Raw genomic sequence first — 26379 nt, 5'->3', positions numbered from 1 at the left:
GGAGGGGAATACATCCCCGCCCGACTTTAGACAAATAAATGGCAAAATGTGGAAGCCATAAACATGAGCTCCCAGAAGTATAAAAATGGGAGCAGGGAGGGGCTGGACAAGTGCTTACCTCACATGTGTTTCCTGAACTAATCCACATATGAAGGCGATTAAAATGCCTTCAACAAATTGCAGTGATTCTCAAAGTGAGCACTGGGCCTCCCTAAGGACATATGGTTAGTTGCCAAGGAAGGTGTGAGCAAAACTTAAGAGAATACAGGCAGAAAGCAGGAGGGAGAAATGTGGACAGGATCAGGCTGCATGACATGCAAAAACACCCGCACAGCAAGATTGCAAGCCTATAAGCGTTTGAGTCCTAGTGAGTTCGACGCAGTGCTGGTGAAGTCAAAATGCCCTCTGGGCCTTTCCTTGCCCCACCATTGTGGGTCTCTCCAAAAGCTTACTAGAGAACAGCTGTGGGGAGAGAGTGACTGTGGGGACAGGGGGTGAGCAGCCCAGCACCGAGCAGACCAACAGTGGGCAAAATGGCTGTAGCAGCTGCCACCATCTTCAGAACAGTAGGTGACATATCTGATGTTAAGAGAAGCCTAGCAAGAGAACCAATTTCTTAGTATGTTAATGGACTCTCCATCACTTCAAACTCAGGTCTTCAAACTGAGCCTAGACAGTCGTTTGATGGGTTCCCTGCTGGGAGAAGGGAACGCAGGAAGCTGTCTTACTCTGAATCAGACCATCTAGCTCAGTACAGTACTGTCTACACTGACTGGCAACAGCAAGGTTCCTGGCAGAGGTCTCTTGCAGGCCTACCTGCAGACATCAAGGATTGGATCTGGGATCTTCTGCATGCAAAGCAGTTGCCCTGTCACTGAGCTATGACCCTTCCCTTCTAGAGGGTTAGACTACTAGCTCATTGGTATTCAGCTATTGGGTCATAGCCTGATCTAAGGTGGGTTGCAGCAGCAGCAGCACAACAACAGGAATAGATGGTAAGGAATTAATGAATTCCCAAATGCCAGGCAGGTTCCAGGTTGGAAAAGGTTGAAGACTTCCGGACTGGTCCTACAAGGCACCTTCCAATACTGTGCCCCTTATGATTAAGTGAAATTCGACCAAATACTTTCTTACTGAGAGAGAGCCAGTGTGGTGTAGTGGTTAAGAGCGGTAGACTCGTAATCTGGGGAACCGGGTTCGTGTCTCCACTCCTCCACATGCAGCTGCTGGGTGACCTTGGGCTAGTCACACTTCTCTGAAGTCTCTCAGCCCCACTCACCTCACAGAGTGTTTGTTGTGGGGGAGGAAGGGAAAGAAGAATGTTAGCCGCTTTGAGACTCCTTCGGGTAGTGATAAAGCGGGATATCAAATCCAAACTCTTCTTCTTCTCCTTACTGCCTATTATCTTACTGCCTATTATCAACCCACATTGCAACTGCCTTTTTGCTAATGAAAGCAAACATCTCCAGAAGTTCCTTCTACTTTTTCCACAGAAAAGCTGAAGGTAGCATGCTCCTCACTGGGAAGACTTTCACAGAAAAATACGAGCCCCCCCCCCAAAAAAAACACAAGTTAAAGCACTGGGACTTCAAAGGAGCATGACCCACACAGAGGAGGAATTAAGAGAGTTCTGCAGACAGAAAGGATGGTAGGACTAAATTAAGCAAATAGGAGCTGGTCTACTGCTGGCATTCCCACCCTTTCCAACACACACCTCCCCTCTGCCACCTTTTCAGATGGCCTCCCCCCCCCCCAAAAAAAAAACCCTTTTGTTCCTTTGCAAGGCCTTTAGAGCCCTATTCTCTGCTTCTCTATTCAGAAGGAAGTTCCACTGAATCCAGTGGGGCTTATGCCCAAGAAAGTGTGCACAGGATCGCAATCTTTATTTGTGTTACCGTTAATGTGTACTCTGTGCACAAACCTGGCAACTGCTTTAAGTATGAGGGCTCGACCCTGAATTGTAAGTTGATAAGAAAACGAAACGAAAGGAAACAAGGCCCTGGGGAAGCGCAGAGCGCATTCCCCTCCCCCCCCCGTGCTACCTACAGAGAATCGCATCGCTGACTTGGTATCTGAAGAAGTGTGCATGCACACGAAAGCTCATACCAGGAACAAACTCAGTTGGTCTCTAAGGTGCTACTAGAAAGAATTTTCGATTTTGTTTTGAGGTATCTGAAGAAGTGTGCATGCACACGAAAGCTCATACCAGGAACAAACTCAGTTGGTCTCTAAGGTGCTACTAGAAAGAATTTTCGATTTTGTTTTAGCAGAAACAGCTTACAGATCAGAGAAGCGTTTCCGGGTATTGTTTAGCAATCAGATTGCAATCCTATGCCAGCTCCCTTGGGATACGCCCCTTTGATGTCAATGGGAATTATTGATGTTGAAGTATGAGACTGCACTGTTAAGAAGAAGAAAAAGGAAAAAGTAACTCTCCCCTGCAGTTCCCCTCGTCTCCTAACGTTGCAATACCACGCGGAGCTGGGCGCATTTCAATCCACGGCTTGCAATAGCTTCCAGCACCTCTAGCCCAGCGCTGGACGGAGCTGCGCAGCCTACCCACCTTCGCTTTTCCTCCCAGCCGCCTCACCCACAGCGGCAGCCGCGCCTGCGCTTTTACGCAAAGAGCTTCCTCCTCCAATGGAAGCGTGCGGACTTTCCCTGCGACGCGCCGGCGCTGTGCGCCTTGGCCGCCCCTTTTCTCCGGAGGGTTGGGACGGCTATGGCGGCTCCGGCGGCGCTGCAGAGGAGCGTGGTGGCCCCAGCGGGGAGACACACGGCTTCCGTCATCTTCCTCCACGGCTCAGGTGGATGAGTCCGCCACCGCGGAAGCCTCTCCAAGCTTCGCCAATAAGGGAGTGGGCTGGTTGCGGTGCCATTTCACAGCAAATGCGCACAGAAAGGGGGATAGGGAGAAGAGAGTTTGATGTTTTATATATACTGTGCTGACTTTTGTTCCTTCTTTGTGCAAGGAATCATGGAGTTGTAGAGTTTGAAGGGGTCCCCGAGAGTCATCTAGTCCAACCCATAGCTGTCAACTTTTCCCTTTTCTTGCGAGGAGTCCTATTCGGAATAAGGGAATTTCCCTTTTTTTAAAAAAAGGAAAAGTTGACAGCTATGGTCCAACCCTCTGCAATGCAGAAATCTCAAAAAGCATCCATGACAGATGACCATCCAACCTTTGCTTAAAAACCTCTCACCAGCTCCCAAGGGAGTGTCCACAGCTCTTCCTTGAAAAGAAAAGTTTCAGAAGTTCAAACCAGCCTGAAAGGTTGAATTGGCAGAGATGGGGATGCCCTCGGGTGGCACATTGCTGGATGAAAGTTGTGCCTATGGTCAACGTTGCAGCATGAATTCAAAGCACATCCAGTGCACATTTAAAGCATGTGACTTGCCCCAGGGGATCTGGGGACGGCCGTTTCCCCCTCACAGCTAAAATTCCCAGCACCCTAAGCCAGCTATGGTTCCCAGGGTTCTTTGGGGGAAATCACGTGCTTTAAATGAGCATTGGGTGTGCTTCAAGTGCACGGTGTAGAGCATTACCTGTCCTTTTACATCTGGGTGGTGATCCTTTAAACTAGGGCTTGGGAAATTGGCCATTCTGGTGTGTATTGGAATCAGTCACCCATCAGTCCCAGCCAGCATAGCCAACAGCCAGGAATGACAGGAGCTGTAGTCCCAGCAACATCTGCAGGTCACCAGGTTCCCCATTCTTTGTGTATTGGTTGTTTTGGGTGAGTGTAAAAAGTGAATTTTATCAGTGGAAGGTTTATTCAGCAATATAGAAGAAGCTGCAGAGATATTTTTTCCATATTCTATACACAGAGCAGATTCACCCATATGTGTCATGTTCAGTTTTGGCTCACATATTTATGTAAGTGTTCCTATACTTGTGGCTTTCCTCTTACAAGCCACTGCAGGCATGGGAATGGCTATGGCTGCACTTGCATAAACAGCTTTAATTCACATTAAATATCCCCCCCTCCCACACACACATGCTGATGTACCAAATTATATGGAAATAGGAACCGCTTTTGTGAACGTGCCCCCCAAACAGCAGTGTTTCGGAGCTTGGGGAAATGTTTCAATTTCTACAGCTGGCATTCCTTTTTCCATTGTAGGTGCTGTGTTGAACCTGGCAGCATAAGCCCCTATTGGACAGTGACTGTGACTTTGCTTGTGGCAACTTGTGCAGTACCGCCTCTGGTAGATAGGGGGAACGGTTTTGCAGTTTGATTTTACATTGTGTATTTAGTTTGTCAGAAGCTAGAAAGTGTTTGGGCAGCCTTTTCTTTAAAAAAGAAAGTGTCAGCAAAGGAGCTCCTTACTCCTGCAGTGTGCCTTGTCACCTGTGAATCTTTGCAATCATACAGCCACTTATCTGGGTGTAAGACCTGTTAAACTCGGTGGGACTTACTTTTATGGTTTCTACTGTGTCTTTTGGAGTGACAAAGGTTTTCCTTCAAGCAAGTTGCCCTTTTGACACCTGTTTAGGGGAAAGACTGCAGTTTTGTGATAGAGCACATACCTTGCAAGTAAAAAGTCCCGGGTTCAGTTCCTGCCAATTCTAGGTAGGGTTGGGGCAGACCCTTCTCTGAAACTGTGAACAGCTGCTGCCACTCAGTATACACTCTTCTAGACAGAAAATTGGTTTGATCTGGTATATGGGTGTGCTTTGCAGTTCAGTTTAGTACTTCTGGAATAATAATAATAATAATTTATTATTTATACACCCGCTCATCTGGCTGGGTCTTGCCGGCCACTCTGGGCGGCTTCCAACAAATATTAAAATACAATACAAAGTCACAGATTAAAAACTTCCCTAAACAGGGCTGCCTAAAGGTATTTTATAAATGACAGGTAGTTGTTTATCTCTCTGATCCCTGATGGGAGGGCGTTCCACAGGGCGGGCACCACTTCCAAGAAGGCCCTCTGCCTGGTTCCCTGTAGTTTTGCTTCTTGCAGTGAGGGAACTGCCAGAAGGCCCTCGGTGCTGGATCTCAGTGTCCGGGCTGAACGGTGGGGGTGAAGACGCTCCTTCAGGTATACAGGTCCGAGGCCGTTTAGGGCTTTAAAGGTCAACACCAACACTTTGAATTGTGCTCGGAAACGTACTGGGAGCCAATGCAGATCTCTCAGGACCGGTGTTATGTGGTCCCGGCGGCCACTCCCAGTCACCAGTCTAGCTGCCGCATTCTGGATCAGTTGCAGTTTCCGGGTCACCTTCAAGGGAAGTTAGGATCTAAGGGCACTGCCAGACTACCTGTTTATTGAGCATCCTGATTTGTTTGCAGGGAGATTAGATGACGTTGGCTATTAAATGATCATTCGAACTTGTTTGTTTACGGAGAGATTGGACAACATTGTATTAAAATGTTATCCCACACTTTCCACTCCATTTTCCTGTGACTTCCTTATTGCAAAACTAAAGCTAAAAACAATTGTTCTGTTGGGGAAACAGGCTTGTTGCGCAAGAGCTACAAATCGCCTTTAATTGCACAACCGGAATTTGACTGTATATAATTGAATCACACCCGAAATTAGTGACAACCTGGAAGTGCACTTAGGGGTACAGGTCAGATCGACATTCTTCCTGTGGACTGGCACCTCGCTCCACGTTGATAGCCACTTCCTAGCTACAAGAGTACCAAAAGCAGTTGCGCCTTAGAAATGCATGCATTCCGCGTTTCCATTGCCTTTCAGTTTGCACTGATTTTTAAGTTGATTTTGGGGACGGACGGTATGCATGGACAGCACGTGTGCCGCCTCAGAGTACTTTAGCGCCTGTGAAACTTTCATCACCTTAGGGCTACCTTGTTTACCTGACCACAGGCATGCTGAGATTGTTATTCCTCGGCAGGTGCTATCCTCTTCCAGACCTTTCATTTGTAGTGTTTGCATAGGTGAACTAGATCAAAGGCTTTTAGATGTGGTTTTAAATAAACTTTTTTTTTTACAAAAAAAAGTGTGAAAGGGGTTATAGCACTCTAAAGTTGTTTAAAATGTTTTTACTACCTGAGTGTAAACTTGTGTTTATAAGGGATCGTTTTTCATTGAAATCGGGTGTGTGTGTGCTGTAGTTGCAAGTACGAGGCCCAGAGACAACATCTGTTGCTCAAGTGAAACTTTATTCAGAGTATGAACTCTTAGTCCGTTGTCTCATACCCCCTTGCTGTGTGGATTTCAGGATGTTGCAGCTAAGGGGGAAAGAGGACCAAAGGATGGGATGGCACAGTATCAGCCCATGAGTCACTGCCAGAAGCATTATACCTCTGAATGCCAATTTCTGGGAATCCCAAGTGAGGAAGGCAGTGTTGTGCTCAGGTCCTGCCTGTCCGCTTCGCAACGGTATCAGGTTGGCCGCTGTGGAAGCAGAAGACCAACAATATTTGGAGGGTCAGCCTCTGTCCCTGAACATGCATCCACCATAAAGATTTGGTGTGCATCTTGGAAGCTCCCATTAATATACATTAATATGCATTGAAGACTGGCCTGGGGGAATTTCATAAACCGTTGTTAAATGATAGGTTGGGAAATGAAGCTGCATGCTGAATGACTCAGAAACTATGGGACTCAATCCCACAGGAGGCAATGATGGCCAACCACTTGGATGGGCAATGATCTCCGGCAGGCTAGGGACAAAGGTGAAAGCTGTTTCCTGAATCTCTCAGTCGCTTTTGATACCATTGACCATAACATCCTTCTGGACTGTCTACAGGGGTTGGGAGCTGGGGGCACTGTTATACAGTGGTTCCGCTCCTTCCTCCTTGGCCGTGTCCAGAAAGTGGGGGGGGGGGTTGAGTGTTCAGACCCCCGGGCTCTCACTTGTGGGGTGCCTCAGGGTTCTGTCCTCTCCCCCATGCTTTTTAACGTCTACATGAAACTGTTGGGAGAGATCATCAGGAGGTTTGGGCTGGGTGTTCATCAATATGTGGATGATACCCAGCTCTACCTCTCTTTTAAATCAAAACCAGTGAGGACAGTGAAGGTCCTGTGTGAGTGTCTGGAGGCAGCTGGAGGATGGATGGTGGCTAACAGATTGAGGTTGAATCCTGACAAGACAGAAGTACTATTCTTGGGGGACAGGGGGCAGACTGGTGTGGAGGACTCCCTGCTCCTGAATGGGGTAATTGCGCCCCTGAAGGACCAGGTGCGCAGCCTGGGAGTACCTCACAGCTGTCCATGGAGGCGCAGGTCAATTCTGTGTCCAGGGCAGCTGTCTACCAGCTCCAACTGGTATGCAGGCTGAGACCCTACCTGCCTGTGGACTATCTCGCCGGAGTGGTGCATGCTCTAGTTATTTCCCGCTTGGACTCTACATGGGGCTACCTTGGAAGGTGACTCGGAAACTGCAATTAATCCAGAATGCAGCAGCTAGACTGGTGCCTGGGAGTGGCCGCCAATACTATATAACACCGGTTCTGAAACACCTACTTTGGCTCCCAGTACATTTCCGAGCACAATTCAGAGTGTTGGTGCTGACCTTTAAAGCCCTAAACGGCCTCAGTCCTGTATACATGAAGGAGCGTCTCCACCCCCCATTGTTCAGCCCAGACACTGAGGTTCGGCTCCAAGGGCCTTCTCTCTGTTCCCTCACTGCGAGAAGTGAGGTTACAGGGTACCAGGCAGAGGGCCTTCTCGGTAGTGGCACCTGCCCTGTGGAACACCCTCCCATCCGATGTCAATAAGCAACTATCTTACTTTTAGAAGGCAGCCCTTTTTCGGGAAGCTTTTAATGTGTAATGCTATATTGTGTTTTTAATATTCAGTTGGGAGCCACCCAGAGTGGCTGGGGAAATGATAATAATAATAATAATAATAATAATAATAATAATAATAATAATAATAATTGGATGGCTTCAGAAGAAGATTGGACAGATTCATGGAGGAGGAGAGAGCTGTCAGTGGATACTAGCCATGATGGCTGTGCTCTGCTTCCATAGACAGAAACAGTCATGCTGATTACCAGTTGCTGGAATCTTTTGGAGGAGAGACTGCTCTTTTGCCTGGGTCCTGCTTGCCAGTTTCCCACAAGCATCTAATAAAAAAAAATATCATTATCTGGTTTTCCCCTGTGAGAGCAGGATGCAATGAGAGTAGATGGTCCATTGGCCTAAGCTGGCAGGCTCCTCTTGTTACGAAACGTTCCCACGAGAAGTTCAAATACACAAACTTGTTAAGCTTTCTGACTTGCCTTCCTTTCCCTTACAATATTTACCTACAATATACTCATCATTTATAATTGTTTTTCATAAAAGAGGAGCTTTGGTTTCACCAGTTTGCCAGACTGGGAAACAAAAGTCACCCAACTATCACAAAACCACACGGGCTCACCTGGGAATCTGTTTGGGGTAATCTTTGGACAATGTGATCCCTGGCTTATTTTTGTGGTTTGTTAAGTGACGTTAAGGCAGTGCTCCCTGCTTCAGTTATCTGGCTTAATACAAGACAGGATCTTTGCACAAAAACTGACCTATAACAGGAGAATGGGAAGGGCACTGGGGGAAGAGTCTCGGATCTATAGCGTATGGAGCCTGGAATGATCCCCTGAACTTGGTCACTGAGTGGTTAGTTATCCTGAAATCCAATAAGGCTGAGCACATTTGTCCAGATGACGTTCTGTTTTTCTCTTGGATAATGCAAGTCTATATTTGTGTATTACAAAGAACAGGACTGGCCTTTGGCATTGTATAGATATCTAAAGTAGCCTTTATCTTTCTGTATTACTTAGGTGATACCGGCCAAGGAATAAGAGACTGGATCAAAGGGGTTTTGAGTCACGATTTGTCTTTCCAGCATATAAAAGTCATTTATCCAACAGCTCCTGCCAGGTATTTCTTTAATGCATTTTCATACTAGCCTTCCTGCATTCCCTTCTTTAAAAGCTGTTTGTTATTAAGGTTGTAACTAATTGACATAAAGGTTTGCAGATATGTCCTAAGTTGAATTTGCAAAACTACTTTTCTCCAGATATGTTGTGACATTCGCATTTACCCCCAGTGTGATGGCAAGTTGTAAGTAAGATGTATAGTGTGTTTATTTGATGACAGAGGTAGGCTTTGACTTCTGATAATTAACCACTTCAAGGAGGAGGGCAGAACACTCCACCTCTGCTCTTCATTATGTACCGGTACTTCGGTTCTCAATGAATTATCCCTCGGTATGAATAGCAATACAGGTTCCCTAGTCAATTCATCAATCCAGCATTCTCCATCTGAAAAAAATCTTAGGTGTCAAAGCCTCCAGCGAGCATATATGCAAGCGCTTTTTGAAGTGGAACAATAAAGCTTTTTATTCTTAAAAAAGAACCAAACATTAGAACAATTATGGCAGGATTTTGCAGTACATGTAATTGTGACTCCTCCCCACATGTGCACATGTGTATACTACCCCCTAGAAAAGAATAAAAATTAATACTCAGTTTCTGTATTTGTTTTTAAATAAATGGCTCTTGTTAGGATCTTTGGCTTTAGCACTCTCTCAAATTGTCAACCCCATTCACATTTCCTGAGTTACCTGCAGTGAGTCTGATGCCACTGTTTCCCAGAGGTCAGAGGAAGACTTTCTAAAGCCATTGTATGTCTTTCTTTCTTTCTTTCTTTCTTTCTTTCTTTCTTTCTTTCTTTCTTTCTTTCTTTCCTTCCTTCCTTCCTTCCTTCTTTCTTTCTTTCTTTCTTTCTTTCTTTCTTTCTTTCTTTCTTTCTTTCTTTCTTTCTTTCTTTCTTTCCTTCCTTCCTTCCTTCCTTCCTTCCTTCCTTCCTTCCTTCCTTCCTTCCTCTCTCTCTCTCTCTCTCTCTCTCTCTCTCTCTCTCTCTTTATTTTTGGGCTCTAATGTACTGCTGCTGTTGAGACCTTTATTAATGATGCTGAGGAGGCAAGTCCAATCAGGGTGAATGGCAGAAATAGCTAATGCAGCATAACGTTCTGTGCGGTGTTTAGTTGGCTCTCGAAAGCTGTTTCTTTGATCCACTAATTAATTAATCTGAATTACTGGAATTAACCTGACTCAGTCTCCCTGGTGCCAGCAGGCCAGCTGTGCAACCCTAAGATTTGCTGTGCCACTAAGTCAATGATTAGCATATAGAGCATGCCAATTGCAGCACAGGAATCAATTTGTGGGTGGGAATATTTTAGGTTTTGTGATGCCATGTTGCCAGGTCTGTGAAAAGAAGGCAGAGCCTTCTTCTTTTTTTCTTTTCTTTTTTTAAGCAATGCAACCACAGCTCCCTTTCGGCGACAAGGCCAGCATGGCAGAGTTTGCCTGGAAAACTCATCAACCAATGTGATAAACATCTGTGGGGGATACTTTTAAGTATAGGCTGTCTTCCCACAGTCAGAATTTGGTGTAAATCTGTGATTCCCAAACTGTGCTAAGACAGGGATACTTTTGTGCTGCAACAGGAACTGTAAGGTGCCTTGAAGCATTAACGGAGAGTCTTGTAGCCCCTTAAGGCATGGGTAGGCAAACCAAGGCCTGGGCGCTGGATCCGGCCCAATCGCCTTCTAAATCCGGCCCGCGGATGATCCGGGAATCAGCGTGTTTTTACACGGATAGAATGTGTCCTTTTATTTAAAATGCACCTCTGGGTTATTTGTGGGGCATAGGAATTCGTTCACCCCCCCCCCCAAGAATATAGTCTGGCCCCCCACAAGGTCTGAGAGACAGTGGACCAGCCCCCTGCTGAAAAAGTTTGCTGACCCCTGCCTTAAGGACTAACAGACTGAAAATGGCATACGCTTTTACAGATTACAGTCTGCTTCATCAGATGCACGACGTGTTACCGTGTGTGTGTGTGTGTGTGTGTGTTGTGTTGTGTTATACACACATAAGAGCCTGCTGAACCAGGTCAGCAGCCCGTCTCACAATGGCCAGTCAGATCCCACAGAGACCGCCAAGAGGCCAACCACACACACACACACACACACACACAAACCATAGTGTAAATGGGAGTGTAAATAGTGGCATCAGAAGGAAAGGAAGAGAAGTACAGCTGTTGACATTCACAAAAAGCAGGCAATTGGTAACACAGGGATTCTAGCATGGGTAAGCCAATTAACACACGTATTGTGTCCATTGCGCCGATTCAGGCCACAAGTGATAGCATTGAAGGAGCCGCAAGACTCACGGGGTGGAGCATCACAGCTGGAACAACTTCCCCCGCTCATGTGCTGTTCTCAGGGATCTCCTGTAGCTGGGTCCCAAAGCCTCCAAGGACATAGAGTGCTTTAGGCAGTGTTTACATCTGACATGAGGAAGTGTCCCCCCCCCCCATTATCTCTGACCCAACCCTGGGATTGCTGGCTGTGGCTGATGGGAATTGATCATCGATCAACTTAAAGGGGAGCCTCCCTCCCTCCCTCTGTTTTGCACACAGGAGGTAAATTTAAGGGATGTGTTTTTCGAAAGCAGAGTTCTAGAAGGTTCATAGTTGTGGCCAAACGATACTTTTGCAAACGCTGGCAAACCTACCGGCTGGGAATTACGGTTTGCATTTGCATGAGTCATTGAATTAAGGGAGATGTAGAAATAACAACTGCATCAACTTTCAGTGGTTAAATATAACTTCTAGCGTAATCAAAGACATGCTTACTCAGAAGCAAGTCCCACTTTTTAGTGAGGCTTTTTTGCAGGTAAAACTGCATAAGATTGCAGTCTTTTTTCTTTTTGGTCTTTTCAATCATTGTGAGTAAATGTGCTGTAACTGAAGTCGGGGCTTTAAAAAATACCATGCGCTGCCACGTCTGTCCAAGTGGTTTTTAAAAGCAAACGGGGCAGACATAACTGCAAATTTATGTTTCAGCTGCTGGAAGTGTGACTTAAGCATTTTGTTTTCTTTTGAATGTCTAAATTTGAACAGAATACTGCTCCCTTTTTTGTTGCTGCCTTTCTGTTAAATAGAAAGCGATAGTTTAAATTGGCATTGTAGCAGCTAACGTGGTCAAGTTAAAATGATGTCGTCTCAATTTTTTCGAAATAACTATGCCATACCTTTTTATGTTTCCCTTCGGCAAATCTAGGTCAAAGAATCTTTGCGTTATGTAGCATTTCCTTCTTGAAATTCTTCCCGCTGCAGCTCCAGAGTTAACCTATCAGTAAACAGAGACACCCTACATGTGCTGTTTTCAATAACCAACAGATAACTTGCGTGTTTTTTTAGGATACATTTTGCAAAGAATTTTGATCTCTTTTCATTTGAGTAAATATTTGTGGAGCCCTGGAAAATGGCATTGCAGAGTAGTGTGGACTTTCCCCTCCCCTGAGCTTACAAAGCAATGCAGACTCCCACCCACTCCACCTCGAGCTTCTCAAAGGAGGTCCCTTGTTCCTTCTCTGGCCACAGTACAGAATTACTACTAATAATAATAACAATAATTTTATTATTTATACCTCACCCATCTGGCTGGGTTTCCCCAGCCACTCTGGGCGGCACCCAACAGAACACTAAAAACAGAATAAAAGATCAAACATTAAAAACTTCCCTAAACAGGGCTGCCTTCAGATGTCTTCTAAAAGTAAGATAGTTATTTATCTCTTTGACATCTGATGGGAGGGCGTTCCACCATTGAAAAGGCCCTCTGCCTGGTTCCCTGTAATCTCCCTTCTTGCTGTGAGGCAACCGCCAGAAGGTCCTCAGAGCTGGACCTCAGTGTCCAGGCTGAACGATAGGGGTGGAGACGCTCCTTCAGGTATACTGGGTACGAGGCCGTTTAAGGCTTTAAAGGCCGTTTAGGGCACCAACACTAGTCAGTTTGACCCTGTTTCAAATAGATTGGCAGCTACTTGATCCACGGTAGCTTTTTTTTTTTTTTTACCCTGTTTCAAATAGATTGGCAGCTACTTGATCCACGGTAGCTTTTTTAAATCATAACTGACCTGAATCAGTAAAATTGTGCCAGAAGATTCCAGTGCATAGTGCCCACCCAGATTCTCAAGCAAATGTTTCATTAATTCCCATCTCTGTTCACCAACCTCGACCAACACAGTCTTGTCTGGATTGAGATCTTTATAGATGTCTACAAGGGAGTCAGGGGTTCCTGTACTTTGGTTCTGTTTTGTGGTGCCATCAATGAATCACAGGAGAAGTTCAAGTCTCTTTGCATTTCTTTTCTACTGGATCTCTTTGCTTTTGGCAAATGAATGGTTTTTAGGCAGGCAGTGTTAGAGAGTTCACTTATAGGAGTTGTGGTCACACACTTGGAGAGCTATGGGTTCTCAGCTAATTGAGGGAAAACCTAAGCCCTGTTGGGCCCAATTGTGCAGGATTTCACTAGAGATTTTAGAACTCTATATTCTAGGCACCTTAGAATTTGTCTCCTTATCCTGAAATGTGTTATTTCTCATCACAACATCCAGGTAACCCCAAGAGGCAAGAACTATGTTCCTTGGTGTCTCTTTTGGATGCTCCATTCATTTATGATTTTATTCAGTACTTTTATAACTGCAAGATCAAGTGATGACTTACATGTGTGAATGGACCAAACAGAGAGAAAAAAAACCCAACAGCCGATCATCCAAGTGTATGGAAATCAAGTAGAGAGAAAAAAGAGGCGTGTTTACACCGATGTGTAAATCAGTTCTTCCAGGAGGAAGCTAGTGAAACTAGCACCAGGTGTACCTGAATTCTTTCTCTTTTGTCTTAGACATTGTAGTTTTAGCTTCTGGAGGATATGCAGCAAAGAGATTAAAATGATCGTAGTTGCCCCAGGATTTCCCAAGCGCAAGTACTGAGTCCTCCCTCCTCTCCTGGAGTCTTTTAGTTGCTCTTGGTTCAGGCATTCACAGTGTAATATTCAGTGGGTTGCTAGCTTTTAATATTACATATATGCTTATTGAAAAGTTTGGATCCCTGAGGAATTTTATATTGCCAGCTTTATCCCTGCAAAAATATAGACCTTAAATGCATCCTAGCTTATACTTTAAAACCAATCCATTAAGTCTTGCATCCTAAATTTTCTGAAAGTTTGGAGCCAAAGAAGTGATACAGGGGCAGGTTTAAAGTATATTGCTGTTTCTAGTAGAGGAAGACTTCTTTTTTGTGTTAGAAATTATTTTAATCCTTTTTAATGAATTTTTGAGGTTTTGAAGTCGGCTTGGCTTTACAGCATATGGACATGGAAACTGGAAAACCTTACTGCAAAGCCTTAGGCGCAGATTCAGGAAAGTAATTAAGCATATGCATCCATCTTTGATGGGTGAAGAACTAAAATGGATGAGATCTTGGGCCAAGTGGTTAAATCAACTCGCGCTGAAATCGGGGACACTTTAAACATTGTGTAACTTTGGTTGGGTTCTGCCCAGGGCTGAGGGAAGCAGAAGAAATTTCAGCAGACGGCATTTATTACAATGAAGAAGCAGAGCTGACATTTTTTAGATTGTTATTTTTGCATGCGCACATACATTAATCTGCTCTTCAGAGTGGTACTGTAGTTGAAAACGTTGGCATCGGTGCTGATGGCGAACGCTTCTTTTGCCAACGGGATGAGAGCCAAGAGACGTCAGGAGCTAGTACCAGCGGATTAATCCACACAAAGAGGGACGTCAGGAAAAGAAAAGAAACCTCTTTGTTATGTCGTTGAAGGAATGGCATCTTTACTATAGCCACGTCTACCCAGATTTAGCACACACAGTTTGCAAGAAAAGGCTCTGCTGGCTGCTTCTTTTAAAATAATAATAAAAAAGTGCAGTGCTTGCTTCTCTGTACCATCTGACAGCCTAATTGCCCATTAAAATTAGGCTTCAGATCCACACTGTATCGTCCCTTACCTGACAAATGTTTTTTATTTTGCTGCTAAACTGGATTGATGGTCCTGGAACTAGGCTGGGTTCCAGAGCTTCTTGGAAGGAGTGAGCTACGAATTCTTCTTTCTGTTACACTTTAAAAAAAAAATAAGATGAGAAGGGGACAGCACCCCCCGTTTAAGCACATGCATTTTGAACGAAGCCTTCTCTTGCATTCTGATTTAGAAGAGCAGATCGTGTGCAAAAGGGTCAGGCAGGGTACCATTAGCGTTATTGGAGACGAAGGATACAGACTTTTGGAGGTATGGCTGCGCATGTTGAAAAGAACAGGGGAGCTCTGTATGAAAAGGGGAGTTCCCATATGTGCATTGTGGTAACTATGAGCCAGTTGCATTGGGTTAATGAAGATCGGATTACACACAGCGGTGACAGCTCTTGGGTTAAAGTATTTATAAGCCACCTTTAACGCAGGTTCCGTGCATTTAACATGGAATAGTTCCAGTCGCATAGAAATATGGGGATGGAAGGTTTGTAAACTGTCTCCTTTAGTGGGAAATTGCACTGCAATCTCAAACCAAAGCTGCACCTGCAAGCTGTTATAAACCCCATAAAGGTAAAGGGACCCCTGACCATTAGGTCCAGTCGTGTCCGACTCTGGGGTTGCAGCGCTCATCTCGCTCTATAGGCCAGGGGAGCTGGCGTACAGCTTCCGGGTCATGTGGCCAGCATGACTAAGCCGCTTCTGGCGAACCAGAGCAGCGCACGGAAACGCCGTTTACCTTCCCGCCGGAGTGGTACCTATTTATCTACTTGCACTTTGATGTGCTTTCTAACTGCTAGGTGGGCAGGAGCTGGGACCGAACAACGGGAGCTCACCCCGTGACAGGGATTCGAACCGCCGACCTTCTGATCAGCAAGCCCTAGGCTCTGTGGTTTAACCCACAGCGCCACCCGTGTCCCTTATAAACCCCATAGTCGACAAGTATAAATTCTGGTACATCTGCAGTTCCTAAATCAGGCCACCAGTTGTCATTAAGGAGGAACGACATTTACAGATGCCGTTCAAACCATCTATTGAAAACGTTAATCCAAAGGGACGCAGTCCCATGTCGGAATGGGCCAATATGCACCATGTAGGGAGCAACCAAGGAAATAATGAACATGCACTGAAAAGTTGTCATTATTATTCATTAGAATCTTTTATATGCCGCCTTTGAAGCAGATGTTGCCAAGGGAGCATACAACAGAGTAATTTGAGGGGAGGGGTTCTTTTTTCATAAGATTTTATTAAAGCTTTTTCATGATAAAATAAAATAAAGTAATCTAAATAAAAACAGAGAAAGAAAAGAAAACACAGAGTCCTCTCTCAAAGGGATCTCTTGACTCTTGTCTTACACAGATAGTGGTAGACCCTCCCAGCTCTCACCTGGGAGCTTTCCTTCCTTCTCCCAAGTCTCTCAACCTGGGAAGTCTTCCCTTCCCTGTCTCTCACTCAGGATCCTTCCACCCATCCACCACCTTCATGTGTTGGTGTAATCCTTGGACCCTACGGATACAACATGGCAATTTGAGATAATCTATGAAAACACATTAAAGTTTTGCTATAAGCAGAGAGACATGGTATACTTGGGGCTTTTTTAAATCTCCTAATCCTAAACAGAGAATGGCAGATACCTGGTCTCCAAAATAACCCAACAGTTCAGTATGGTGGTGCTGTTGGTTGATTTTATACACTGGTCTTAATGGTACGACACACAGACATACGCAGCTCCACTTATATCTTAATACCAGGGCTGTCTGTGGTCCAGATTAGCGGAAGGGTTTAAAAATACAAATAAAGAATTTCTGCCGTATGTTTTACATTTGAAGTAAGTACGGTCTTGTTCACCTTGTGGAAATCTCCATTAGGAACATGATACAAACAGCAAACTAAATCCACCTGCTGTATTCATAGCTGTAAAGAGAATCTGAAGCCAAGCCTGGTCTGTGGCTCCATCCATTGGTCCAAGTTCTTGATGTTAATTAAAGCTTACTATTCTACCCTAAATCTCTGGTTTTCCCCTTGACTGCCTTTTTCATTCTGATGAGTTGCAACAACGAACCCACATGGGTACAGTTGCTTGGGGCAATGGACTTCTTCCCTTATGTAGGCATCCCTTCTTGACATACATTCCCTCTAAATTACTAAGACAGCCACCCGTAATTTGAGCCTTACCTGGGTGGCTGAGTGACAGCCATCCATCACCACCCCCACCCTGGCGCACATGGAGAGGCCCTAGGACGTAGCATGGCTTCCTGATTTCCATGGCTATATATTACAGCTTTCTTCTTACATGTTTTTCATCGACTTTTCTTCCAGACCATATACACCGATGAGAGGGTCCTTGTCCAACGTGTGGCATGACAGATATAAGATCTCTAACGATTGCCCGGAACATATTGAAACCATTGACTCAATGTGTCAAGCACTTACTAGTTTGATTGATGATGAAGTTAAAAGCGGCATTGGAAAGAACAGGATACTCTTGGGTAAGATTTAGAAAGAAGAAAATATTTGACATTTGTAAGAGAGCTCATCCTGTGAGTGGAGCCAAGCCGGGGAATGTGGTGAGTGGTTATAGAGGCTTTGAGCAGCCAAGGAATCCCTGAATGATGCTTAGGTAGGGGTTGTGCTAATGCCTTTTAGGTACTACCTTCAGCCATTATAGTTGGAAGCAAGTTCTGTTTCACCAGAGTTCGTAAACACGGAGGTTCTGTTGCAAAGAGGAGACCGATTATCTGCTTCATTTGAGATGGGTCTTTTGAAGGAAAAGGGGCAGACATATGCTCTCTCTCAACACCACCTAACATAGGTTTTCTTTGCATCCCAGTTGGGATAAGAAGCAGAGTAGCAGTTGGAACAGATTCCATCTTATTATCTGAAAATGGAAAGTTCTGCTGTGCAGAACTCTGTTGAAAGAGCTAGCAGCTGCACAAGAATAATGCTAATTTATCTGGAAAGTGCTCCAGGTTTTCCAGGCACAGTATATAAGTTAAGATCAAGAAAACAACGCCATCCCTGACTGCAGCTTTAGCCTTCTAATAGACATAATTAAAAAGGGGGCTAGGGAGGAATGAGATTCAACTGGATGGCCCAGTTGCAAGGAGCAAGCTGGTGCCCATGTGTTGGGTTTTCTTTGCTGCATGCAACACCACACTTGTTGGAGGAATGAGATGCTGTGCCTGGGAGACGGTAGAAGCACTACTTCTGTTTCAGAGGAATTGTGGCAATGCAAGCCAGAAATATGTGAAAAGGCCTAAGTAAACACACTGACTTTTCATGGCTACCTAATCTGGTGAACCGGGTTCACGTCTCCGCTCCTCCACATGCAGCTGCTGGGTGACCTTGGGCTAGTCACACTTCTCTGAAGTCTCTCAGCCCCACTCACCTCACAGAGTGTTTGTTGTGGGGTAGGAGGGGAAAGGAGATTGTTAGCCGCTTTGAGACTCCTTCGGGTAGTGATAAAGCAGGATATCAAATCCAAACTCTTCTTCTTCTTTAATGTTTAGCTAGTAGGGTTTAATTAAATAATGTTTAAAAAAGGTAAAGGGACCCCTGACCATTAGGTCCAGTCGCAGACGACTCTGGGGTTGCGGCACTCATCTTGCTTTACTGGCCGAGGGAGCTGGTGTACAGCTTTCGGATCATGTGGCCAGCATGACTAAGCCAGAACCAGAAGCTAGGGTTTAATTAAAGACTGTGTCTGCTTCCCCCCACGAACTGAGAGCAGGGGGCTCAATCCTAGGGGTTACGCTTTGAGAGGAAGCTGCTGGTGAAGTATTCATTTAGACCAGGGTTTCCCAAACAGCTGTTTTTGGACTACAGTTCCCATCATCCCTAACCACTGGTCCTGCTAGCTAGGGATGATGGGAATTGTAGTCCAAAAACAGCTGGAGGGCCAAGGGTGAGGAAGCCTGCTCTAGGGCTTAATCACAGATGGTGTGCAGCTTGTCCTTCTATTCTTTTTGCACTGTACTGTTCAAACTCTGATTTCGACCGTGCAGACTAAACCAAGCTTCAATTCACTATTGTAGGGATTGTTGTTGGTTTTTTTTTTAAAGATGATAACTTTTTTCCTTACTTCATTTATGAATCGCTTCTTATGTCACAATACAATAACAAAAATGCAAATATAAATCTACTTTGAATCCCCTACACTAGTGACTGGGGGAGGGGGAAGTCACAAAAACTAATTGCAAACCTGATTTGACAGGAGTAAATCAATCATTTAATTTTTTGCCGCCTTTCCAAAGTTCAAACCACATGCAAGGCAGCTTACAACATATAAAAAATTACATAACTACAAACATAACAAAATTAGTCATAAACAGTAAACAAAACGTCAGAAAATACAAACTGGAAAATTTCCACATAAATCGTAAGATCCAAAATAAAGATGTAAAAAAATTAACATCAACAATGTTATAAATGTTGTATAGAGGCAGAAGGAAGTTAATGTCCAGCTTTTTCCAAGCAAACATCGCTAGCAGACCTAGCAAAGGACAGACAAGTGATTCTTTAACATTACACTGCATTCTACCCTGTTTCATTTATGAACTGCCCTCCATTGCATTGCAATCCCAGAGCAGTTTCCAGTAAAATGGTTACAACACAATACAATCAGTACATCAGAATATTATTAAGGGGCTATCCAGGACTTTACCAGGGTTATCCCAGTGCTTTGGGGAAGGGATTTCAAGCAAGGATTTCTGCTTGAGCCACAGAACGTTCTCCCCCTCCATGCCCCCTAAATTGGTTTGAAGGGAGCCCCTTAACACTTTAGGGGAGCAGATTTGAGGAAGGTGTGGGGCACGCAGAGGAGGAAAGACGGGGAAAGTCCCACTTCTCAAGCGTAAATCTTGGCACTGATGGGACCTGTGAATAGAATACAGCCCATAGGTTGACAACATACTGTGCCCTCTCTTCGTGTGTGATTGGGGATCCTCCTGTGCTCATATGAGGAAAACGTTCTCTTCACATTTGAGTGAAATTGGTGTTGAGAGCACACCGATGAATAATCCAGTATTGAGAAAAATTGCTTTTAATGTGGGAATGTCTAAAATCCCATCCAGATGCCACCAAGATCCTGAACGATGGAGCCAAAATACTCCTTGCCTGTTTTCTTTCTGGATCTGGCCACTCCCTGCTCTTTGAAGGTCCCTATTTGCCTTGCCTTGGTGGCTCATTGCCCTGGCTTGTGGAAAATAGTCCACAGAGTCTGTTTGATCTGGTTTCGCCATTTTACCTGCTGACACTGAAGCATATGAAGAGGAGCAGGTGTCTTCCATAGGACCGGCTGGGAGGGCAGCTACACACAGCACATTGCACCGAGGCCCAGAAAAACAAGGTCTTGGAGGGGGCTCTTCTGGAGAGACATTTTCTGTCTGGAAATTCACTTTTTGGAGAATATGTTTTTGCGTGGAACCGCTCTGCTTCACAGAGATGGCTGAGCTGACTGGTGGCTGCCCAATGAAAACTTCCTTTCGAGCTATTTAAAAAGAGCAGGTGAATTACCACACCATTTTTAAAAAATAAGAATAAAGTAATGCAGTGAGTACATCTTGTATCTTAAGATCTCATCTTTTTTTTTTTTACATAAGTGAAAAAACAATAACCCTGTAATTCAACTGGTAAGCATCATTTCAATAGCTCGACTAGTTCGAGCCAAGCTTTCTCTTGGTTTAATAACTGTCACTTTTTCCATTTTCAACAACCTGCCAGTTTTTAAGCATCAATTCTTTTTTGTCTATTTAAATACGTTATGCCAATGCACAGTAAGTTCATTCTCAGTGCATACAGTGAATGGACCATAGCTCAACGCAGAAGGCCTCAGGTTCAACCCCTGACATCCAAGGTTTGTTTGCATTTTCGAAGGATCACAAAGTAGTTGTCATGAAAGACCTCTGAGACCCCAGAGATTTGCTCCTAGTCAGAGAAGAATATAAGAATACACTGGAAAATAGATGAGCAGATACAGTGGTACCTTGACTTACTAATTCCTCGACATACGAATTTTTCGATTTACGAATGAAAAAAGTGCCCGCATGCCTACGAATTTTTCAACATCCGAAGGACATCCGTTGGCGGTTTTAGATGGGGTTTACTCAACTTACGAATTTTAGGTGCAGTTTACTCGACTTACGAATTTTTCCGAATTTTTCGTTTCCAATGCATTCCTATGGGGAAATCGCTTTTTTCGACTTATGAATTTTTCAACCTACGAATGTGCGTTCGGAACGGATTAAATTCATAAGTCGAGGTACCACTGTAGTCACATCTTTCTGTATACCAAGTCATAGCTTTAAAAGCCCCGTTCCAAATACGTCATGGGCAACAAGTCACGCTTAATAACTGATGGCCCTGCATATGGCTGTTGGTTGGTTGGTTAATTGGTTGGAATGTTCCATAGTATTTCTTGGTTTGTTTTCTTTTTGTTTACCTAGGTATTTAGAGATGTTAAGTTTGGCCTCACTAGTTTTGCTTGTTTCAATTAAGTAACAATTGTTAAATGTGTTGTTTCTTTGATCTGTTGCTATGATTTTGTTATTTTTGTATATTGCATTTTCTCAGTTCATCTTTATTACTTTATTCCCCATTCTGGGAAAATATTCAATTGTGGCTCACCAGATGTTACTGAACTCCCATCATCCCTGACCATTGGCCATGCTAGATGGGGCGGATGGGAGTTGGAGTCCAACAACATATGAAAGGCCACAAATTCCCTATCTCCATTTGCGTCACATATGTTGCAGGATCAGGTGCAAGCTGCAATTTTTACCTCTCTGCTGTACTAGCAGTGGAGTAAAACCATATATGATTTTTAGCTTTCTCTCTCAAAGTCCTTGCTTCCTCTCTTGTAGTTTTCTCAGGACCGTTTCCCCCCCCCCTTTTCTTCCTTCTACGAGTTTGGTACGCCACAGAAATGCTGATCCAAGCCAATGGGTTCCTGCCACCTGTAGTCACTTTCATAAGCAGCCAGTGAAAATAAACCTTCTGTGACAGAGCCGTAGACTCAACAGAACGCCAAGGAATACATGCATGGTTTTTGACCCCTTGTTTCATTACAATAACACAGGACACACAACTACTTTCTTGTTGATTGCTAGGCTTCTTCCGTAGCTACTGAGCCATGGGAGAAGGAATATGAAAGTTGCCGTGTTTCCTATAAATATTGGCGCATTCATTGGCTTCTGGGTCTGGACAGGATGACGAAGAAGAATGAGAAAGAGTTCTGTCAGTTACTGAATAACAGCCTGCACTGAACCCATTGAAATAACTTGACTGGGGCAACTGCACTGCTTAGCTGTTCTGTGCCAAATGGCCCCATATGTTATTTGTGGCCAATTTCAGACTTAAATGGCAACCACTGTATTTCTGCTGCAAGTGTATGCACAGTAGACTTGCTCACTTCAGTAAGATTTAAGCAGCCTCACTGTGCCAGGATTGTAGTCACAGCCAAGTTTCGAGGCACCATGTTCTGTTGTTTTTTGCCACAGGCAACTTACTGCATATAACGAACCTTGTACGTCTCAGTCTGTATGGTATTACAGTGACATCATTGGACAGACATATTTTGTCCATCCAGTGAATTGTTATTGTTAGAGAGAGAAGAGAATTTTGTTTGGTCCACAAGGCATTTTTTTTAAAAGAAGAAGAGTTTGGATTTGATATCCCGCTTTTCACTACCCGAAGGAGTCTCAAAGTGGCTAACATTCTCCTTTCCCTTCCTCCCCCACTACAAACACTCTGTGAGGTGAGTGGGGCTGAGAGACTTCAGAGAACTGTGACTAGCCCAACGTCACCCAGCAGCTGCATGTGGAAGAGCGGAGACGCGAACCCGGTTTCCCAGATTACGAGTCCACCGCTCTTAACTACTACACCACACTGGCTTTCATTGTGTAATGCAATCATATAAGGAATATCAATTTTATTTATGATAAAATTGTTTTGCTGGTTTTGGAACTTGTAGGGATGGTTTTCTTGTGTTTCAGGGTGTGTTGAATTGATTTTATTGTTTTCAGAGCTTGTGTTTTTCTTTTTTTTTCTTTTTTTTTTTTCTTTTTTTGCTTGTACACTGCATTGATGGCTTTATGCTGTAAAGTGAGCTGTAAATTTGTTTAATAATAAGAAGCAAACTGATCTAATATGTGGTTCCTGGACTAATATATACACTGATCAGAATGTAATTATCCTTAATATACCACATAATGACCAGAAGCCACTTGGGCATTAAGTAGCAAATACATACATCTCCAAGTTTTGCAATAGAGCTCATGGCTCAAAACAAACAAACAACTCTTAGCAAAATACATAACAAATGTGAGTTTATTGGGAAAACATTTAGCAATGAGTGCATTGAGATAACATGTGATAACATATGTATTTAAAAACAGCTTTAAGAATTACTTTTAAAAACCCTATAGGTTTCTGCAGAAACAGTATGAAATAGACTTAAAAATGAAACATACAAAATTGACACTGACAAGTCCATTTCATACATCCCTAGTTATTGCAATATACATTTTATTTTTAGATTTCACTCTAGACATTGAAAATTGGCCCCAAAGCTCCCTTGTAATGACTTTGCCATCCATATTATGTTCAACATGAGCTTATGCAGGACTAGTGTAGGTTTTCATGGTAAGAATGGTGCTTTGAAATCACAGCATTTTACCTTCAGTGAAACCCACTGTTTCCAGACAGGGGCCTGCAAAGCTTTCCCTCTCCATAATTCTCCTGGAGACCATGTTTTTTCTGAGTAATAAACTGCAGGCTTCCCCCTACAAAACCAAATTTCAACAAACCAACTTCTGGCATTCAGTTTTTTTTCCTGAATAGCAGGAACCACATGAAAGCAGTAAGCTTTTCTTTCCTCACAGAAGGTGACTGCATTATCAGGCGCTGCCAGTGAGTACCAGTAATTTCAGGTTGCTTTGTGAGCTCCAGTGTAAGTGAATTTTGAAAAGAAAAAGAAATGGAGAGAGAGAAGTTGCAATCCTGCATACACTTAGCTCAGAGCCAGGCCAATTGATACCAGGGGGGACTTAATTCTGAATACACATGCAAAGGATTCTGCTGCAGATCATTTCCAAATCCAGAGCGAGGTTTCCGTGTGCTCCATGTTGCCTCTGTATTCTGAAACATCCAAATGTATTTAATTTTATGTATGCACCCTATGCACCAGCGTCTGACCATAAATATGCATCTATTAATACAGAGCAGGCATAGGCAACCTTCGGCTCTCCAGATGTTTTGGCCTACAACTCCCATGATCCCTAGCTAACAGGACCAGTGGTCAGGGATGATGGGAATTGTAGTCCGAAACATCTGGAGAGCCGAAGGTTGCTGACCCCTGATACAGAGTGAAGCTTGTCCACTGTATTTTTACAAGTGTTGCGATGATGGCATCATTCGCTGGAGGGCATAAGGGAATAAGTAGAGGACTCGTGAGCAGTTATTTCTTTTTGAAAAAAGAACAAAGTGTGTAATAGTCGTTCATACCTACATTTTCATAGCAGACCTGTTGTTTCAGAAGATACCTGGAGATTTTCTACTACAGCCTTGATGAGACAAATGGGAAGCAGGTTTTTGTTGTTGTTGTTGCAATCCCTGTACATTTCCCTGAGAGTAAGTCCTGTTGAACTCCGTGGGATTTATTTCCACATATAAGTGCACAAGATTGCACTTTTATACTGCAAACCTTTGTATGTTTGCCTTGTTTAACACAGTGGGTGCAACTTCTTTGGGCTCCACTTCTCCCATGATTTCAAGTCACGGGTTTGAAAGGGTTGGTTTTTTCGGCCTGCTGCTTTTCCCAGGGAAAACCTGCTGTTTACCTCTTTAGGTTTTCTGCAGATTGGCGTTCATTCTGATCCAGCAGGAAACCATCAGCTTTCCCAGGGAAAGTAGTGTGGCAAACGAAGAACCTCTCAGACTTGTGCCTAGAACCCATGGGACAAGCAGTATAAAACATCGACCACACAGAAGTGTGGATCAACCCTCAGTAAGCCTGCATAGAATCGCACTGCTACATTCCAGTTTGGTCTTCATAACTCACCATGACACGGAAGGGAATTTGTGGCCATCCAGATGTTGACTCATCCCTGACCATTGACTATGCTGGCTGCGGCTGATGGGAATTGGAGTCCAGCGACATCCGAAAGACCACATTTCCCCCTTCTCATGCTTTGAGAAGCCACAATAAAAGAGGGGGCACCAAGTAAACCAGAAATCTAATTGATTTATCTAAAAGTATGAATAGTCCCTTGGAATCCCTGTACAACTGAAACTATACAGTCCTTTTATACAGTGAAATATATTGTGAGGTAGAGATTGATTAAAATTCAGAAGTGTTCATCGCAATATGGACTGGGCTGCACAGACATTTGGCGGGCCTTTTTCCTTTGTGCAGTCTGTACAACTTGATTAAGTTTTAACTTGCTCAAACGTGTTTCCTACAGGGTATTGGAAAGCAGAAAGTCATCACTGAAATCATTTCCGATAGTTTCTCAGAGCTCTGAATGTTTGCTTTAACATTGTTTCCCCCCTTAAAAATCCATAGGTGGTTTTTCAATGGGAGGAGGCATGGCAATGCACTTAGCCTATAGGTACCACCAAGATGTAGCTGGAGTGTTTGCTCTTTCGAGCTTCCTCAGTAAGACCTCTGCTGTTTACCAGGTGGGTGCTGAACTCTTTGCTAACTGTTTGTCCCATTGTGAGCATTTAAAATCTCAGAAGGTTGTGCCCAGCGTATAAGTGGCAGGGACCCCTGTACACTCCCTTTTCAATGTCTGTTAGTTGAGCAAAGGTAATGATTACTCAGTAGTCTCAGCTTTAAAGCTACAGTAAGATCTCTGATACACTTTACTAATCACAGTAAACAATGACGGGCTTAGATGGACCAATGGTCTGAAAGTAGAAAGCAGTGGACAATTGCTTATTGATCTTTCTGCAGTTCCTTACACTTGCTGGATATTCCATGCACTCACTAATCTAGGTGGATCACTGGGTATCCACGGTAAAATATCGCCCTTCACTTCTCTATTGTGGTAACAGCACTGATGTCTCCTTTGCTAACAGGCACTGAAGAAAATTGAAAGGGAGCCACCAGAACTATTTCAGTGCCATGGAACTGCTGATGAACTAGTTCTGTATTCGTGGGGTGAAGAAACCAACAAGATGTTAAAATCCCTGGGAGTAGCGACTACGTTTCTGAGCTTGCCAAACCTTTATCATGAACTAAACAAAAGTGAGCTGGACAAACTGCAAGCCTGGATTTTGAAGAAATTGCCAGAGCAACCATGAACAATAAATGAAAGTATATATAGAAAAGAGATGCCACTTCTAATGGAATTTTCTGTGCTTTGTGGCTTTCAACCATGTAATATGATTATTTACTATTATTAGAAATACTTCCTTTTTTCCACAGATATTCAAATGAAAATATTAAAAACTCAGAAAAGTAAGTTGCCATAATTTTCTTAAGTTTTATCTATTTAATTTCCCAGGTCTTGGTTGTGCATATCACTAGCCTACAATTTGTGTATCTATTAAACAGGATGAAATGGAATTATCAAGCACTAGCAGGATCCCATCTCAA

The 26379-nt window shown here is 43.8% G+C and overlaps 1 protein-coding gene across 2 annotated transcripts; it reads left to right on the top strand.

Moving 5' to 3' along the window:
* The first annotated feature begins 2537 nt into the window (after positions 1 to 2537).
* LYPLAL1 (lysophospholipase like 1) lies at positions 2538 to 26113 on the top strand. Of its 2 annotated transcripts, XM_033144762.1 has the most exons (5): positions 2672 to 2807; positions 8732 to 8831; positions 17100 to 17269; positions 25342 to 25457; positions 25860 to 26113. In XM_033144762.1, exons 1-5 carry the CDS (start codon positions 2723 to 2725, stop codon positions 26082 to 26084), a joined length of 696 nt encoding a protein of 231 aa, XP_033000653.1. In that variant the 5' UTR covers positions 2672 to 2722; the 3' UTR covers positions 26085 to 26113. The 2 variants fall into 2 exon arrangements, with proteins under 2 accessions (XP_033000654.1, XP_033000653.1); XM_033144763.1 differs by lacking the exon at positions 8732 to 8831 and having other exon boundaries at positions 2538 to 2807.
* The last annotated feature ends 266 nt before the right edge of the window (positions 26114 to 26379 follow it).

The sequence above is a fragment of the Lacerta agilis genome, chromosome 3 (genome assembly GCF_009819535.1).
Source record: "Lacerta agilis isolate rLacAgi1 chromosome 3, rLacAgi1.pri, whole genome shotgun sequence".
Taxonomy (NCBI): domain Eukaryota; kingdom Metazoa; phylum Chordata; class Lepidosauria; order Squamata; family Lacertidae; genus Lacerta; species Lacerta agilis.
This window is presented reverse-complemented; position numbering and strand designations above follow the sequence as displayed.

Coding starts and splice junctions, on each gene's coding strand:
- LYPLAL1 (XM_033144762.1), top strand. CDS start 2,723: ATGGCGGCTCCGGCGGCGCTGCAGAGGAGCGTGGTGGCCCCAGCGGGG. Junction 2,808..8,731: donor CATCTTCCTCCACGGCTCAG/GTGGATGAGTCC, acceptor TGTATTACTTAG/GTGATACCGGCCAAGGAATA. Junction 17,270..25,341: donor AAAGAACAGGATACTCTTGG/GTAAGATTTAGA, acceptor AAAAATCCATAG/GTGGTTTTTCAATGGGAGGA.